The sequence below is a fragment of the Fundulus heteroclitus genome, chromosome 7 (assembly GCF_011125445.2).
Source record: "Fundulus heteroclitus isolate FHET01 chromosome 7, MU-UCD_Fhet_4.1, whole genome shotgun sequence".
In the NCBI taxonomy this organism is placed as follows: domain Eukaryota; kingdom Metazoa; phylum Chordata; class Actinopteri; order Cyprinodontiformes; family Fundulidae; genus Fundulus; species Fundulus heteroclitus.
In genome coordinates this window covers 35,687,629-35,706,805 of record NC_046367.1, presented here as the reverse complement: position 1 = coordinate 35,706,805, position 19,177 = coordinate 35,687,629, and the positions used below count along the sequence as shown (strand labels likewise).

At 38.2% G+C, this 19,177-nt stretch overlaps 1 protein-coding gene across 1 annotated transcript in view; it reads left to right on the top strand.

Moving 5' to 3' along the window:
- The window catches only part of lrp1bb (low density lipoprotein receptor-related protein 1Bb), a 394,708-nt gene that overhangs the window by 333,256 nt on the left and 42,275 nt on the right, over positions 1-19,177 (top strand). Inside the window, exons 61-71 of the mRNA XM_036139564.1 lie at positions 461-649; positions 793-941; positions 1,219-1,312; positions 1,511-1,627; positions 3,684-3,803; positions 4,589-4,708; positions 9,543-9,659; positions 13,163-13,269; positions 16,153-16,285; positions 17,915-18,021; positions 18,171-18,303. Of these exons, the coding sequence (XP_035995457.1) occupies positions 461-649; positions 793-941; positions 1,219-1,312; positions 1,511-1,627; positions 3,684-3,803; positions 4,589-4,708; positions 9,543-9,659; positions 13,163-13,269; positions 16,153-16,285; positions 17,915-18,021; positions 18,171-18,303 (1,386 nt within the window). The remainder of the gene's footprint in view (positions 1-460; positions 650-792; positions 942-1,218; positions 1,313-1,510; positions 1,628-3,683; positions 3,804-4,588; positions 4,709-9,542; positions 9,660-13,162; positions 13,270-16,152; positions 16,286-17,914; positions 18,022-18,170; positions 18,304-19,177) is intronic.

Below are 19,177 nucleotides of genomic sequence, written 5' to 3'. Positions count from 1 at the left end.
TGAGAAGAAACAAGGGGGGGAAATTTCAGGCTCTACATGTGCAAAGCCATTAGAGACTATGTTCTAGAAAGCATTGACTTGCTCTGGCTTAAACAAATGATTGCCACACTTTTCAGGTCTTTATTTGCTAAAAATTTTGGAAAGCGGGTAAAATTTTCTTTGTTCCTCACAATTTTTCACTAATATATGTGGTTTTATCATATGCATATAAAACCTAAATCTATAGGCATTTGTGGTTGTAACATTGTAAAACGTAAAAAGCACTGTATTCAAAGAAAATTTCTTTTAACAAAAAAATACATTGAACTGTCTAAAAACCCTATTTTTAGATATCAACTATCCCTATTTTAGAATCAAGTAAGAATTTTTTTTTAAATCAGTTGAACTGTATTTATTTCCCAGGGATTTTAAATGATAACACTGTGGAGACAGATCATTTAAGGGCTGACTTGTTTTCCAGTGTCCTATGACCACATCCAAGGAGTAATGGCACTTACATTGTTTGAGGACTTTGTGTATTGGACTGATGGGAAGTCCAAATCACTCCGACGTGCTCACAAGACTACAGGTACTCAAGCAATTGAGCTCCTCAACTCCTGGCAAGCCATCAAATCCATCAAGGTCTACCACTCACTTCGGCAGCCTGAAGGTACACAGTGCATCAAACGCTCATGTGTGTTCAATCCAGCTAATAGTTTTGATCCTCAGTTTGTTTTAGTTGGAATAAAAAATAAAAGAGGGTTTTTGTCAGACAGTTTGAGCTCTGTCTTGTGCTTGTATTTTCCTGTCCAGTGCCAAAGCACCAGTGCCAGATTGCAAATGGTGGATGCAGCCACTTATGTCTTCTTTCCCCTGGCGGGGAACACAAATGTGCCTGTCCCACCAATTTTTACCTTGCTGCTGACAACAAAACCTGTCTCTCCAACTGCACCTCCAGTCAGGTCAGCTCCACCCCCCCCCCCATGTCCACACCTGCTGTGATCATGTTGTTTGCTCCTCTGTTCTGATCAGTACTAGAGCACCTGAAGGCAAATTGCTTTACTTTGATGGGCTTTTCTTTTCTGACATGAAGGGTGAAGGAAATGTTTGGGTATTGATTTTAGCTCTGGCTTTGAAGAGTGTAGAAGTCTAACCAGGCAGTCAAGAATACATGTTGACTTTAAATTGTGTTCTTTTTTCATCCATTTTGTCTTTTTTTTTTCTTTTACTCCAACATAGTTCCGCTGCGGGACAGATGAGTGTATCCCTTTCTGGTGGAAGTGTGACACGGTGGATGACTGTGGGGATGGCTCAGACGAGCCCTCTGATTGCCGTAAGTGCAATGCTATTTTAGTTTAGGCTTTAAAATTGTTGTGAACCATGAAAACAGCAAATCCAGGCCAAAGTCATGTTTTTATTCTTTATTTACCCCTTTTGGTCACATGTTACAGTCACAGCTTTCACCTCTTTTGTAATATATGTGCCATTTTTATTTCTAATTGCACATTGGGTTATGCTTCCTCGCTAACAGCTGAATTCAAATGTCAGCCTGGGCGTTTTCAGTGTGGCACGGGCCTCTGTGCTCTTCCTCCCTTTATCTGTGATGGGGAAAACGACTGCGGTGACAACACAGATGAGGCCAACTGTGGTAAGAGGAACAGAATACTTGAGTATCTTGTAAAAGTTTTGATGTCTTCCACTTTCTGACATTTTGACACGTTAAAGAGCAATCTTGAATATATTTTATTGGGATTTTATGTGATAGATTAGCACAAAGCACCCCAAAATTGCAATGCTAAAGAAAAAGGTTGCATGGTCTTCCAATTGTTTTACAAATATAAATCTGAAAGGTGTAGCATACATTTGTGTTCAGCCCCCCCTGAGTCAGTCTTTTGTAGGACCACATTTGGCTGCAATTACAGCTATAACTCTTTTGGGGATATTTCTCTACTAGCTTTGCACATCTAAACACTGACAGTCTTTGTTGCAAAATAGCTCAAGCTTAGCCAGACTATATGTAGGTCAGCCTGACAGTTTAGGTGTATCACCGTGTATTGGCAGCTTTGCAAATTTTACCACATTCTTTCCATTTTGTCCCGATGACAAAATGATTCACTATTATGCACTATTATCCGTTGAAGGACACAGATGTGTGTGGCTGTAACAGGACAAATTGTGCTAAAGTTCAAGGGGTATCAATATCCTTTGCTAATTGCTGTAATTATTACTTGATGAGCATTTTAACAATTAATATATCAGTTGAATGAACATTTAAGGAGTACATTTGAACTCTGTAGTGTGTGCAGTATAGTCTGCGTTATAAAAACAATGCACAGAATAACATCAACTGAAGAAATTTAGAGCACATACACTCACTGCTTTACTCTACGCATTCACGCAGTGCTTGAATAGGTTCATAGTCAACTTGTGAATTGTAATGTAGAGCTGCGTGTCATCTAAGCAGTTATACTAACTTATCTTATAATCGCAGCAGGTGGGAGCAAATAGATATTAAATAGGAGGTTCCCCAAGATGGAATCTTGTGAGTTTTCCACTCGCTTCAGTAATATACCATATTCAACAGTGTCTGCTGAGGTCCAATAATACCAGAACAGTGGTTCTTCCACAGTCTGAATGTATGCAGATGTCATTAAACACCTTTATAAGGGCAGCCTTGGTATTGTGGTGAGCATAGAAACCAGACTGGAAGATGTCAAAATGGCTGGTTGTTGTTATTTGTATACAAATGCCCATTGAAATAAAGCCGAGACTTCTGGTCTGCAGCCTTTGGTATCTTCCTTAAATAAAGCTGTTGGTAAAATAGCTTTAGTTTTGGTAGGAAAAAAATAAATAAAAAGACACCAGGAAAATATACCTAATTGGCGTATTATTCTTTTTACACTTTTGCAGTTGATTTGGCACAATTGTGTCATTTTGTCCAAATTTGTTTTGAGCGGACACAGCATCAGTACTGGACTTGACACTGATCCACAGTCTATACCCTTCTAAGTTTTGGGATTTTTTTCAGTAAAGAAGTTGATTGCAGATGATCATAAGTTCCAAGTGGATGCATTCATTTCAAAGACTGGTAACAGTAGATTCATTGGTAACAAAAACAACTGGTATTGAAAGTAAATATGCTTTTTGTCATTTTATGGCTTAACCATGGGTGTCGTATTAGAAAGCAGACTCAGAAGGGACATATTGAATCATCCTGTTGCCCTGCCCATATGGTCTGCTGTCAGTCTGGTTTTCATCATGGAGTTTTTGGCAGTCTTTTTCATTAAATCTCTTTGCTAGTTTATCTAAACTCAGTCAGCACACGCTGGGGCTCCTGAACAGTTTTAACACAAAAAGCCTTGGCTGATGTGCCATTTAAAATGATGTGCACAACCACTCCTACATGGTGCCTCTATTGTCCTCTAGATCACCAATGTTGTGCAACAACAAAAACCTAAAACAGTTATCCTATAAGAACAATAACAGAACACAAAAACAAACACTAAATCCATTATAAATCTTAGCCTTGTTTTTACTTGAACTTCACACATTTCTTATTCTATCCATAATCTTATTTTATTTTAGTCTCAACTCAAAACAATTCATTTAAAGCAATGTCATGTGTTCATTGTGGTGGACACATTTCTCCATGGTGTGTTTACCTTTTGTCTGAATTTGCTCTCCCTTTCAACTTTCTCTTTTAGAGACATATATCTGCCTGTCAGGCCAGTTCAAGTGCACCAGAAAACAAAAATGCATCCCCTTAAACCTGCGCTGCAACGGTCAGGACGACTGTGGTGATGGAGAGGATGAGACTGACTGCCGTAAGAATCTGCCACAACAATACTTTTATTATCTTGAGTAGCTATTATTACGGCCTTGGAATTACATTGGGCATGTTTATGCCATAGTTTCACACAAAGCACTGGATGTTTGTATTTTTGAAATTGCAACAAATCAATATAAATCACCCTATTAGTGCTTTTTTTTCTTTAAAAGAAAGAAAAGCTTCATTTCATGCCTATATTTGAACCACGTAGTTCACACCATTAGGACTACATAGTCCTCATTAGGTATTCCTGAGACAACCTATGTTATGGCCTGCTCTTGTGAAAAGGATTAGAAATTGAATCACATAGAGGATAAGAGCAGATTTTGTCTGCAATGATGTAACTCATCAGAATATCACACCCTATTCAAGACTTTTCGCCGGATGCGTTTGTCTTTCCGATGATTACAGAAGGGGTGAGAGCGAGGGAAGACGATTGCGGGAAAGTCAGGGGGAGAAAAAAAAAAGACTTTAATTAAAGTGAAGCTAATTACTTCAGCCCTGCTTAAACTTCCAGCATGATTGGATGTGTTTTTGAATGCACCTTTGTAATGAACACTGTGCCATTGAAATTAAAAAGCTATTTGAAACAATGTCATGTTATATAATAAAAAAAGCCGCCGCTACCTTGTTATAATATAGCATAGAAAAAGAGGTCACAGGAGACGTGGAAGCCATAATTGTGCCTTGCTTTCAATGATGACTTAAGTCTTTCCACAGAAGATGATTTCATACAGAATGATTAAATATGTTGCCCTTTTCTTTGCACGCTGAATACAGCGGAAAGCACCTGCTCCCCTGACCAGTTCCAGTGTAAGGCCTCCATGCACTGCATCTCCAAGCTTTGGGTTTGCGATGAGGACCCCGACTGTGCAGACGGGTCAGACGAGGCTAACTGTGGTGAGTTGTTGCGACGCCGCTTTCCCAGAAAGAGCACTCATACGAGTCTGATTTAATTTGTGATTAATTTTACCCTTGAGTTGATTCTGCTCTGACTCAGTCAGGCTACGTGTTCTTCTGGTCCGGCTCACAGCTGAATCGAGATGCCTTCAAGTGCACTTGCCAGCATTGTCAAAAGAATGTTGTCAGTAATAGACGTCACTAATTAACAATGGTGATGTAACTGTAAGAAGTGTAGCTGCTAACAAAACAACAACACATAATAAGTAAATCATGAAATCACACGGCGCGTCCCTAGCTTGAACGGACATGACCTGGGTTTTTAAACTTTCTGTGAACTTGCAGTGAGAGTTTGTTTGTAGTGGGAAGGCCCATTACATCATGTTAAAAAGAGAAGTTTAATTGAACTTCTTCTGAAGCAAGACCGGAAATTTTACATTATAGGTTCATTGATCCAGTAAAGGTTGGAAAATATCAGTTCACCTCAGAAAATCATTGGGTTGCGGCACATCACTTGTGTCAGAATATTTTATGAAGGGATGTATGAAAGTTAGAAAGCTATTAAATCTGAAATGTCAGAACTCCTCCTTCGACTTTATAGCATATTAGATATATAAAGCAAACATTAAATTATTGAACTGAGCTGGAAGTCCTATTGTTTTCTATCATTGGCTTTACTTAGAACTCTCCTGATTCTGCTCTCACACAATCAGGAGAGTTTTAAGCATGACCTTCCTTCCACCTTTAAAAACCATGGCTTTAAAAAAACAGGTTTAGTCACCATCTCCACATGCAAAGAAATGTAGCTACATCACTCAGTTGATTGTCAACAACACCAAGAGCAGGTCCCCTGGAGCTCAGAACCCTTTACCCTGAGTCAAATTATAACAACAAGTTACTCCTGAAACAACCCTGCTACCGAGCAGAGTTGTTTGGGCAAACTCTGAGTTTTTCCTCCATTTTAGCTGAGATCTGCCCAGGGACGTGCCTAAAAGGCGCATACTTTTCTGGAGGAGCCTGTATGCTGGAGCGCAGACATAGATACAAAAATCTATGTCTGGAGATGCTTATCAGACCACGATTAAATGTCTTATCATTTCTGAATTAATATATTTTCAACCGTTACCGTTTTCCAAAGCTGTCAATGATTTATCTTAATATTCTCAGCCCGCATATAGCTCCTATAACAAGGGGACGCTCTCGATTCTGAACAATTTCTTTGGCTGTTCTTCGTTTTTTTATGCCAACTTGAGCTTTTTAATAACGTAGGTGACGCAGAAAATCTTTCAGAGTCAACTGTTGCCCTGTCATTAACGATACTGTTGCACTCAATTACTGTAGAGTTTAATGATGTTCCATTGACAGAGAGCCACAAGATTAATAAAATAACAGTACAGAATGAAAGCAATAAATTATTCCGTATCACATTTTCAGACTTCCAGCTCAAATTTTACATTCATATATTTTAGTTTCCATTCATATATACTATGAAAGCCGGTACTCCATCCTCCCACAGTCCACTGTTAGGTTAATTGGCTTCTCTAAAATTCTCCTTAGGTGTGAGTGTGTGTGTGAATGGTTGTTTGTCCTGTCTGTCTCTGTGTTGCCCTGCGACAGACTGGCGACCTGTCCAAGGTGTACCCCGGCTCTCTCCCAGTGAATGCTGGAGATAGGCACCAGCAACCCCCGCGACCCAATGAGGGATTAAGTGGAAATCAGAAAATGGATGGATTGATATTCCCCCCAACACCATTAAATAGCGGCACCTTTACTTGAACTTAAAATATGAATATAGCCCATATGATTAATATAAAGTGAGGTTGGCATAGTCCTACAAGAAAATAAGTGTCAACTTATTTTTAGAAGTATGGGTGAAGCCAATTTCTGGCAAAAAGATGAATGAACATATCAGTTATTTCAATAACTCACACCATCCCATCACTTATTGCAGATGTCAATTATATCCAACTAATGCTTTAGTTGATTAAAGTTAAACTTAAGAATAACTTATAACTGGACCTTACCTGATTAGACTGTATTTCATACTTCATCGTGATTTGCTGCCACCTTGTACCCACATCGTATCCCTGATCAGTCCAAACAGAGCACTGTTTCCTCCTTTACAAGGATTTAAACAAAGAATTCATTAAAACTCTCAGCTACAAGAAAATCTTAAATATTCCCCCACACAACTGTTTATTTTAAATGACCCAACAGGAGTGCCATATTTAAAAAAGCCATTTCTAGAATGTATATTTTAATCGGAAGATGTTAATGTTCTCAAATAGTTCTTTGTGCATTCACACCTATAGATAACTTTGGACTGTCCAGGTAGGCTGAGATTGCCAGAATGGATGTTTTTGCCATAAACCTTGCCAAAATGAAGAAAATTTTAAATATATCCTCATGTGTCCTGAAAACGGCACCAATGGGTAGTGGATATTGAGAAAAAAAGAAGGGGGTGAAACTGAGCCCTGTGGGATTTCACATTAAAATAGAAGCAGTAGATGACACAAAATCACAGTTTGACAGAGAAAGTTTTCTTGAAACAACGTAATGCAGTAGTCCTGACACCCACACACTGCTTTAAATCAGAAATTGTTTGATCCGCTGTGTCAAAGGCTGCAGTTAAATCTAAAAGTACAATGATACCAGTTACCGGATTTGATTTCTAAAAACACAAGTGACAGTAGCTTCAGAGTTGTTGCGGCTGAAATCCTGATACAAGATTCTTCCAAACCTTTTGTTAACAGACTTAACGTGATTCTGTGAGTGTAGGTAACATAACAGATGCATCGTCACAACCCTGAATCTGTTCATTCTTTGTCTTTACACTGGGATCCAGGCATTAATGAAGTAGGTCCCCCAATTACCCCCCCCCCCCCCCCCCCCACACACACACACACACACACACACACCATTTCCTGTAAATTACACAGAGCTTATCTGACAATACATAGGTTGTTGTCAGAACATTTTCTCTTTGCTGTGCACAAATCTGAGACAGGCATCATGTCCAGTTAGTTTGTTTGTATTTTTGAGTGCTTATGGTCATGTTTTACTGTGACTGTCACAACCATTTCAGAGCATAAAGACATATGATGGAACTGGCTTTGACTAAACACCATCCCATTTACGGTCCACTCACTCTGATCCTCGTGGTTTGATGAAATGCGTTTCCTTGTTAACTCAATCTGTTTCATGTAGTATTTTTAGCTTCTTCTGCTTCTGTGTGAGTTACCCTTAGAAGACCTTCTAGCAAAGCTAAATAGGTAAAAACAAAACAAACCCCTTTCTTTATATCCTTGATGGCTTGTTCTCCTAACTTGCCTTGGAGCAAATTAATCTTTGTCTTAAAGGTTTCCACCGACTCTTAGCAGATGAAACATCTTCATTTAAACCCATCTTTTCTGCATAAAAAAAAAAACTTACACAGCCTAGGAAAGTTATTTTCCCGTTTTATAATGTGCCCTAAACTAAAAGAGTCATATTTGCAAATCATTTCCCTTTATACATATATTAAAATGCTGAATGACACCAAGCTGCTGGCAAATGAACTGCTGCATCGTTCACCTTCCTGTTTCCCCCCCTGCTGTCATGTAAGAAAGATATCCAGGAGAAATCTGCCACCCGTTTCTTTACGCACATCTTTTCCCTAGCTGATAACTTCACCCAGGCTATTATCCCCTAATGATGTCTTTATGCATTTATTTATTTTTGGTATAAAACTTGTGGCAGAATTTTAAATAATTAGTTGCAAAATGCTTAAATTTGACTCAAGTAATAATTGATACGGTAGGAATGCCAGACCGCCACTCTCTTAACTATGTACTAATGTAAAGTACAATTCCTAGAATAACCAAATCCATTCTGAACTGCTTCTAACATTTTTTTTTTACTTCAAGATATTATATATTTAACCCATAACACAAACATATCAGTATAATTCTTGTTGTAGCTAGTTAACATGATTTGATTTTTGGGGGGAAAAAATAACTTTTCCCACTTTGCAAGTTGCTATTTTATTTTGTTATCATTGTTTTATTCCTCTAAGAAGATGGAAATGGAAAAGCACTGAACTGCAGGCTGCCCTGTAGGCAGACAGTAAAACACACAGAGGTGTTCCACCTTTATCATTGACCCTGAAAATTATGCCTTGGGAATATTAATGTTCTATGAAAATCCTTTGTCTTTAAACTCAATAGACCTGGAACCATGTTCTCTCTCTGTAGGATTAATGGTATCCACTATATGTCTATATCTGAAGCAATAATTAAAACCTCCTTAACAACTGAATGACATTTAGTTGCAACAAGACGTACTAAAAACATATTGAGTTTGTTGCTCGCAACTCTGACATTATCAGCATTTCCTTTTGTGAGGTCACGATTAAGAAACTAAAAGAGAGAACAGCATAACAAGCCAGTGTTAAAATTACTGAAGAAATTAACCTCTTTCAGAACAATTTCTAATTATTAATATCCAGCTACTATGCAAAGAATGTCATTGCTGTGATAATGTTGAAAGGAACAAAAACACAGCTTGAATGTAGCACAAGAAATGAAACACAAGGCATACTTCGAAATGTTTAATTTTCTCACCAATCGGCTGAGTAGGTCAGGCAGCAGATCCCGGTATTTCAGGCTACGGCGTATTAGCTTTTAGAATGCTTACTTTGTTTTGAGCTCACAGTCAGTCTTCCTCATGGAAACCCTGAGGAAATGATGATTACACTTTAAAAATATGAGAGCCGGTGCTGTATTAATATTCATGCTCTTTGAAGCCATTTCCATCTTTATGCTCCTTTTTCTATTTCTCGCTGCTGATGAAAAAGATGAAAAGACCTGTGGACCTCATGAATTCCGCTGTGAGAATAACAACTGCATCCCAGACCACTGGAGGTGTGACAGCCAGAACGACTGCGGAGACGGCTCCGACGAGGAGAACTGCAGTGAGTATACCTGACGACTTCACGTGCGCTTACCTCTGTTTATTTCCATGTATTATTTGCAAAACACTATTGATGTTTTGCGCGCACCGTGAAGAATTCAACGCCCTAGAGGACACCTGACTGCTTTCCCCACCAACCTCAGCAACCCTTTGTCCCATTCTCATAAATATATATATTTACAGTTTTGTGCATTCAGAGGGATGCTGTTCTATCAAGCCTGCATGACTCAACTCCCTCTTTCAAGCACACTCCTAATATCTGCACTGCTTTTCTTAGATGAAATTTAAGCTCATACTCTAAGGCTTCTTTATCTACTCATAAAGTGACACTTCTAACCCACCTTGTTAAATCTCACATCCTGTTGTGTACTCAACTCTTTGTACTTGCGTGGGGGGAAATTGTTTGCCTGTATGTTAGATGAGCTCATACATAGACTCTGTGCTTTCTTTTTTTTTTTTTTTTGCAGAGTGTGCACATTTTGCTTGATTTATTAGACCCTAGAACCTCCAAACCCATTAATGTCACTTAAAATGCAAATAAAGGCCAGTCAAGAGTTGGATAGGAAAAAAAAGGACATAAAGCAGCTGGACCAGCAGACAATGGAGGGGCTGCAAATCTGATTTTGCTGCAAAGCCTGCTGGGAGTCTCTCTTGCAGCTAAACTCATAATACATGCCCAGAGTTAGCTAACGGTCCATGATAACAAGGGAGAGCCCAGACAATGGATCTGATCCAGCTGTTTAGCACCAGTCTAATATCGTCTGCAGGGAGAGGCTACCACTAAACAGCAGATGCAAGGTTTTTGGTTTCAGTGAGAACATCTCATTCCTGTTTGCAAGAGCCACAATCAGTGGGTATTAGTGTCTACAGTATGATTATTCTGTCGTTTGGCCTTTGTCCTATTGTTATTATACAAAATAACGCTAAAGGAATCACATATAAGGCTTGTATCATGGATGTGGTGATCCGGATTTTGTTCCCAATACAATCCAAAACATTTAAGAATATATCTTTGCCGAAAGTCCCACATTGCTGCCTCATTAAAACCAATGCAACTAAGCCTTGTTTTGAGCGCAACATTATATATATATATATATATATATATATATATATATATATATATATATATATATATATATATATATATATATATATATATAATGGTTTTTTTCTTGTAATGACAATAAAACCTTACTCATGATCAAAAATCTGCATTTTACAGCTCATACAATGCTATACTGCTGAAAGGTACATTATAATTCAATTAAATCACATTTTAAAGCTTAAACAGATTATTTATTAATTAACTCCTGAACCATCTGTGGAGCATGGTTCAAACAGTAAAAATATTTGTTTCAATTGTGCTGCCAGCATAAAAAAATCACAATCATAATCATAATATTTTAGAGTTTAGCATTAATATCAAAGAGTGACTAATTATTATCTGAACGTTTTGATAGTGATCAAAGACCCTTGATGTCATGCAGTTGATTATCTCACTGCATTCCAATAAGAGCATGTCGTCTACAATTAGTATTGTGAATGTGTAGCACTTAGCTCACCAATGATTTTCTAGATATTTAATTTTCTCCTACCCCCTTTTTGTCTGACAGTGGCAGATAATTTGTACCAACATGGTATTCTGCAGTACTGCCTGAATATGCTGCTCCAGCATGGGGTTACCTGAAGAAAGAAAGCTACTGTAATGTTCTGACAATGTCTCATCTTAAACTCATATAGTTTATTATGTGTTTGTAAATAGCCATAAAACTCTACACATATAGTCCTTTATCAACTGAATATTCTAGGTGGAAAAATACAAAAAGAAATAAATTGGATAGGTCCTGTGTACGGGTAAGATAAACTAGCTATTGATAAACAGGGGTGGGTCCAATTGCCCACTCCATAGGTCCTTTTCCATTGCATATGAAAACCCCAGACGTTTGAAAAGCTTGGGGCTTTTAATAGCCACGGGCAAATTTTCATACAAATTAACACAGGTAATGTGAGATTCACAGGGCTTTAGTTTCACAGGAAAAATGTTGATATCCAATATCCAACCTATACAAATGATTTCATTGCGGTCCAAAGTTTGTGGTTTTACAGTTTTTGAGGTTTATGTCCATGAGGCAAACTTTGGAGCAGATCAGATAGTACCGTCTCCTCTCTCTGCTTCGGGTTTAGCCCAGCAAGCCAAAGCATAGGGTTTTCAATCCTGGGACTTGACATCAATAGGGACTAATGCTGTTATTGTGGCCATCAGGGCACTAACGATCGATTGGTAGCCTGATGGTCCTCTTTTGCATGTGAACAACCAGTTTGAATTATCACACTTAAAGCTGTTGCTCCACAATGCCAAGGTACTGTTTATAAGGCTGAGTTTACCTTTAGGTCTTCAGACTGAAGAAGTCTCTTGGAGAAGGGAAGAAACGTTTAAACAAAGAAAAACCCGTCCAGAGGATCTATCCGATTTATTCGTTCTTTTTCTACACAAACAGCTATAGACTTTAGTAAACAAATGTCTTGCCCCTGCTGACTTTTTTCCATCACTACACAGACAAGTGGGTAAAGATAATTAATGGAAGGACATTACCATTCATATATATCACTGGACTGGACCTCCTTTATTTGTCTCTGGAGACAGTGACATGCTCACACAAGCACAATTGCTATGCATTAAGCCTTGTCAACAAAACCATGCTGCTGTAATGAGGAATGTGCACACATCTGTCAAAAATTGTCATAGCACCTTTAATTCTAATCCAAAAATGGGTCTCAAATTTAAGGTGAGAAAAATGTCAACGTTATGATGCATAGAAACATGTACTCTCCCTAAACATAAATCCATACGCGGTGTGGGAACTGTGCAATTGTGGTGTTGACAGGTATACCTGCTGCCATAAAAATCGCCGTGCTGTCAGTTTATTTTTAACAGCTCAAGCTGCATTATTGTAGCACAGTTTGTCCTTTACGCTGAAATTTCTAAACTGATATAGGCTAATAGAAGAGGTCAGGGGCGGAATGGGTCTCAGGCATTTTACCGGCGTGTCACAGTGCTCCCGATGACCTGGCCAGCTATCGGCGGGCGGTGAAACCAGAGGAACCGTTGGGGCCCCGCCTGACTTAATTTTGTTTTTTTTTCAACAAACAATCCGCGCAAGAAGAATGGAGCACGTGACACAGACAGGCAAGGATGTGCAGCAGTTAAAATAGTCTTTCTGTAAAGGTTTTAAAGGGTAAAAATCGCTTGTTTGGAGAAATATCTCCATATATATATATTGGTTAAATATATATATGTATGCTCCATATTTGGTGGGACTTTTGATAGACAGCTTGGCTAAACAAGGCCTCGTATTTTGTTTGGGGTTGTGGCAGGTAATACTATTAGCGCTGATATTTTTCAACATTGCATGAGCATGAAATCTAAAATGCACTTGTTTTCATTGTTATTGTGTATTGTTTGAGAATGAATTAATTTTTTTTTGGTTTCTGTTTTCTCTGCAGAGCCTGTCACCTGTAACCACAAAGACTTTGCCTGTGCGAATGGAGAGTGCATTTCCTCCCGATTCCGCTGCGATGGAGATTATGACTGCTTGGACAATTCAGATGAGGTCAGTTCCTGAAACTGCACCCAAACTCCCATTTAAAGTGTGTTTTTTAAATAATATCTAGTGGGTAAAAAAATTACTTTTTTTTTTTTTTACAAAGACACCAGCATTTTTTTTTAGCTCTGGCATGTGACTTTTTTATTAGCCTGAATAGAGAGGATGTCCAGCACTCCTCATTAAATTATGCGTTAACTAGTGTGCAATTAGTGGGTCAGTAATGGCTTGTGTCAAAATTACAGGTTTCAATAGCAAGATTGTAATATTGGAGAAAGACAGCAAAGAGACATACATGGGTTAGCTCAGACTCATAAATTACGATGGACAAGAGCAGATTTATGGCATAAAAGTAATATATTTTTGTCTGTAATTGATCACTTGTCAGATTTGTTAGTACAGACAAAGCTCAAATTTGGATTATATAGCCAAACTGTGGGATAAATGAATTTCAACACATACAAAAAAAAAAAAATCCATTTATTTTTCATTGTGCTGATATAAATCTCGTCGCCATGCTTGTCACAGTCCAGAACAATAAAGGCTATTTTACTGTGATGGATTATTGTACCTTCCATTGCATTAGAATATGAAAAAAATGTTAATTTGCTTTTGGGACTCCTAATCCTCCAAGCCTGTAGACCTGACATAAATGGATTGTTTTGTTCATTCAGATACCTGAATATCTTCATTTTTCAAGCTTCAAACTGCTTTTGTAATTTGACACTGATACTTTGTGACGAAATGAAAGTAAATGAACCTGCAGATCTATTTTACCAGTGCGTGGTAAAGTAACATATTTGCATTGAAAATTAAGAAGTAAAGCCCTATTATGGATATTTTGTTCTGTGATTCATAATGCAAGGACAAGAGTGTGTCATTAAAATTCATTATTCCTTTTAATTTTTGGCCCTCTTTAACACACGCTAACTATTTGTTTTACATATAATCGTTTTGCATGCAGGTGCTGCAACCCTAATTAACCCTTTCTTGTGTTCTTCCCAAGTGTCCACTTTCTGAATTGTTTCCAAATATCCTCATTGATAAATTCAATTAAGGTCAAAAACAAACACACAGAAGGGATGCTCAGAAGGGTCCAATTTGGATACAGTTTGGTATGAATTAGCCAACATCTCCGCACAGAGTGTGCATCTAGCCTGGGCACTGGAGGAACTAAGAGAGGTCATCCTGGGCAGATCGATCACACAGTTTCTGTAGTCGTCTGACATAAAGGACACCTCGCAGACACGTTAGAGGGTATAACCAGCACTTAAGTCCGGCACATCAGAGGAGTTGGATTGTGTATGTACTTGGTAAATATGGTCCAATGCAATATTGGGAGGACTACACCCCATCTTCAACAACGCTGCAACAACGCTTCATTCTGTGTTTTTAGTATGTGAGCTAATAGACCTATTTATAGTTCTAAAAACAACAAGAACAAAACTCAGTGTTTCTTATGACTGCTTAAATAACGGCAAGTTTTTTTTTAACCAAACTCTTTTTAAAGTGGTTTTAAAAGCAGTTAATTTTTTTTTTTTTTTTTTTTTTTTTGTGGACTCAAAGTACATTTAAAAAAGCAATGTCCTTTTACCTGTTTGAAAAAGCTTTACAGCTGCGAGTGAACAGTGAGCTTTGAGGACTGCATTAGTATATCATTACCTTGCTGTACTTGTTGAAGTCCAGTGAAATGTTTCAGGACAGAGCCACCTCCACACGTTTGAATTTAATGAACAGTTCAGTATTTTAATATAGATAGCTAGTTTTAAATGTGTGTCAAATGTCAGCAGGCTCCACAAGTTAGCTTCATGTTATCTTGCAAAGGAGGACATTGTCTTAAAATTACCTAACAATAATTTTTCTCTTCTTCTTTTCTCACAAGTCAGGGTCTGCATTAAAAAAATATGTATCATCTTTATTCCAAAAGACAAGTCACCACTTTGGCAATTCAATTTTAACCTCTAGTCCTCTACATGAAGCCTGGGTGTTTCTGGGGTTATGCCCCCTGAGTAGTGATCCCACAGGATCAACATAAATAATTTTCATGTTCCTTTTGGTTCCATCCTTGGTATTGCTGTTGCTATGTTGTTCGAGCTGTTGCTCCTTTGTCTAGTTTGTCCAAACCCACACTGTTGAAATAACTAGCCATCACCTCTTGGTCAGACTAGACAAGGACATCCTGCAGGATCTTAGTGGTCATTCTCCTTCACCTCTTGGTGATACTTCTCACTTTGACTTTGGGGCATCCAGTCCAGTCTTGGCTGGATCCCCCAAAGTCAAAGTGAGAAGCATACAGTTAAAACTAACTTATGTTCACCACTAAGCACAGAAAAACCACAGAACTACAATCTGACAGTTTGAGTAAAACCCCTTTTGAACAGTTTATGTTTATTAACTAACTGCTCCCAATAGCACAAACAAGCAATAATTACAGCAGTAAAGCTTGGTTTGGATTAAATGCTGATTATGTTGTCTCTTACAGTTAGCATCAATAAATTGTATTGTCTTATATTCAGGAGTAACTTCATAACTAGAATTTTATTCTAAACTTGGAACTGGTCATTATTACAAATTGGTGTATGAATGAATCAGTAGCTGTTGCTGACATCTATTTCTATTCCATTTTATTTTAGTAGAAAAAAAGTCTCTTAAACAAGCTGAACTAATTCTCCTTTTAACCTTGTTCATGATAAGCTCTGTAGGAATCAGCAGCATGTTGTTTATGTTGACACCTTTTTAAATAATTTTAAGACAACTCGTTATAGAGTTTTCACAACAACAACTGGCTTTACAGCTAATACATTGTTAGTGGTGTAAAATATTAGTGAATGGGAATCTAAATTGTGTGGTGTGGGATTTTCACGTTGTATTTTTCGGCAAATTTGTTTTCAGAGAGGCTGTGAGGCTCACTGTGCAGACGACCAGTTTCGGTGTCACAACAACCTCTGCATCTCTCTCAAGTGGTTGTGTGACGGTCAAGAAGACTGCAAGATGGGCGAAGATGAAAAAAACTGCCATGGAACAGGTGTGAGCCTAAGAAAATAGCTTAAATGACTTTCATCATTTCTCAAAAGATGTCTGGAAGTTGTGTGAGTTAGACCTCAGACAAAACATCTCCTGTACAAAAAAAAACATAATTTATCATTTTTTTTAAATTTTGATATGACAAAGAAAAGTAGTTTTTCCTTTTTGTCTGTGGGAATTCTAAAGGGTCCCCATAAAATGTTCTATTTTGCTCAATTGGGGGAAAAAAGGGGGAAAATAAATTTAACAAAATACTTTGGTTGGTGGATATGTGATCACACAATGATCAGTGCTAAGTGAATGCATTCACTTCAACAAAAAGAATCGATCTATGTTCGGCCGACTGCTGTGAAAGGAATCAAAAGAATTGAACTGTGAACAAACTGGAGGTGTTCATCTAGCCTCCAAATACACAGAGACAGGTTTGTTGATATCTGTAGAAAACAAGACCAACTTGTACGGACATATTCCACAAACCTTAAGGAAGTATGCTATCACAGTTAAAGGTATCCCCATATATTTTCTGTCCATTTTGGAGAATCCTGGGAGGAAAAGTGGGACACCCAGTATTAAGCAATAAGCTGTAGTTTATTAATTTGCAGGGTTGTTATTGTTTCTCACAATTAAATTGTGCTTCACAATACTTTTTTATAGAATTAAAGGCTTCTCAAATGCACATTTTTATTTATTTAATCTAATCAAAAAATATTGCAGTTACTCTTTGCATTTGTACAAATAGAAACTGGCAATCTAACATTCAGTTCAGTTGCTTTTTTTTGCACATTTGTTAAAATACAAATGAGAAAAAATCTGATCTGTTGTGAGAAACGTAGCTTGTGATGAAGGTGCTCAATTCACTGTGATGCACACACTAAATCAGGTTTGGTAATTTTGCCAAAATAAATGGAAAGAGAACTATAATAGCACAGCAGATGAAATAGTCTAATGATATTTGTTTTGTTTGTGTAAAAGCCAGGACCACGGGTCCATTCTCCCCTTTCAGCAATTTCTGACCTCATTTTATAATCCCTTATCCAACCATAATGTAACAGTTACTTAATATTTCTGTATCTTGACATTTTGGGGATAAATGATCATGAAAGGGCAGTCAAACCTTTATTAAAATAAAATAGCTGTCCTTAAAATTTCACGTTATACCCTAATTCTATTGGTTATTATTCCCTTTTTGATAAATTGAGCATATAACTAAATGAGAAAGTTTATGACCCGTTATCAAACCGAAGTAAGTCTAAGAGACCTCCTCCTGGTAGATATTTACTGCACTCTTATAGCGACATTTCCTTACAGCAGACGGAGTAAATTATGGAAAATTACTTTAAATTATCAGTTATCAAGTCAGATACAAAACGTCCCCAAGAGTAAACACATAATATAAAAATATAAAAAGAATGATAGAAAAGTCCAGAACATTTTCAAAAGCAGAAAACATAAAATCTGTTGTAGCAGTTCGTTTTAGGAGAACAACATGACTTTTATATGGTGGAACAACTGTTTTTAAGAGGAATTATTGCGCTTTGTTATTTGTCTTTCTGTCAGGATGGTTTTGGTTAGGAGCTTTGTTATTGTTCTCAGGTCAAGAGCACAGTAAATAATATCTTCTTACTTCCAGTTGTCCCTTCATGCTCTGTGAATGAGTACGTGTGTGCCAGCGGAGGGTGCGTGTCGGCCAGCCTGCGCTGCGACGGACACGACAACTGCCTCGACGGCTCAGACGAGGTCAGCTCAGCTTCACGCGTTCCCGGGAATTAAATGGATCCCATTCAGACGTGTCTTTATTGTGAATAGCACTTCAGCAGATTAACCTGTAAAGTGTTCTCATTCGTGGCTGCTGCCTGAGGATTTTTGCATCGCCTTGCTGTGGACAGATTGGCTGTGTGAAGGAGTGCAGAGAGGATGAGTTCCTGTGCCTGAATCGTGCTCACTGCATCCCTCGACGCTGGCGCTGCGACGACGTGTTGGACTGCATGGATCACAGCGACGAAGAAAACTGTAACCATGGTAAAAAAAGAAGGAAGAACTTGGATAATGCATGTCATACAGTTCCAGTTAGGAGCTTACATGTACTCATAATAGGCTTGAATATAATTATGTTTAGTTTAGTCAGGCGCTTGGTGCTTGCTTTTTCCAGGATGAAATTATTATTTTAAAAAAGGTGATTTTCTCAAACTCACACAGAGTCACAATTAGGCACATAGCCATTTGGTTTAAAAGCCTCTTAGCAAGTCATACAGGAACCACACTCTTTGTGTAGCTAAATGCTTATGGCATAATTCTGGATGGATACTTCACAACTCTTATTTGCAGGCTTGATAAAGCTCAGTAAGATAAGCTGAATTAAACATTTCAGCAAATTTAAGGTGGGTGCCTTTTCTTAACGCTAGACTTCTTTGTCCTTTCCAAAGCCAGATTTAATGTGTCTTTGAGATCATACTCCTGTGGGAATGCCCAGTTGTGTCTCCGTTTCGACCATCTAACCCAATCCTTTCCCCTGAGATGGAGGGAAATTGGGATCTTCAAGAACAAAACAGGAAGCGCCATAATAAACATGAAGCCACGGGCATTTAGCCATTGATCACAGTGAAAGCGAGTTGTTCTTTCCCATCGACTGAGAGGTTGTGACCAAAAAAGAGACTCGACTGAACGTTGCAGGGGATGCCAAATCCTTTCAGGAGAAAAGGTTTATAATGAGATGAGACGGAGACCCAAGGACCCTGAATCAGCTGTTGTTCTTGTGGCAGCATGAGGCTGAGGGTCTGTTTTTGCTGCCAGTGAGTTCTGTGTTGTGCATGAAACGGATGAGACTGAAAAAGAACTAATCCAAGTTCCCCTCAAGCGAAACCTCGACACATTTGGTGTTCCGACTGGACCATGA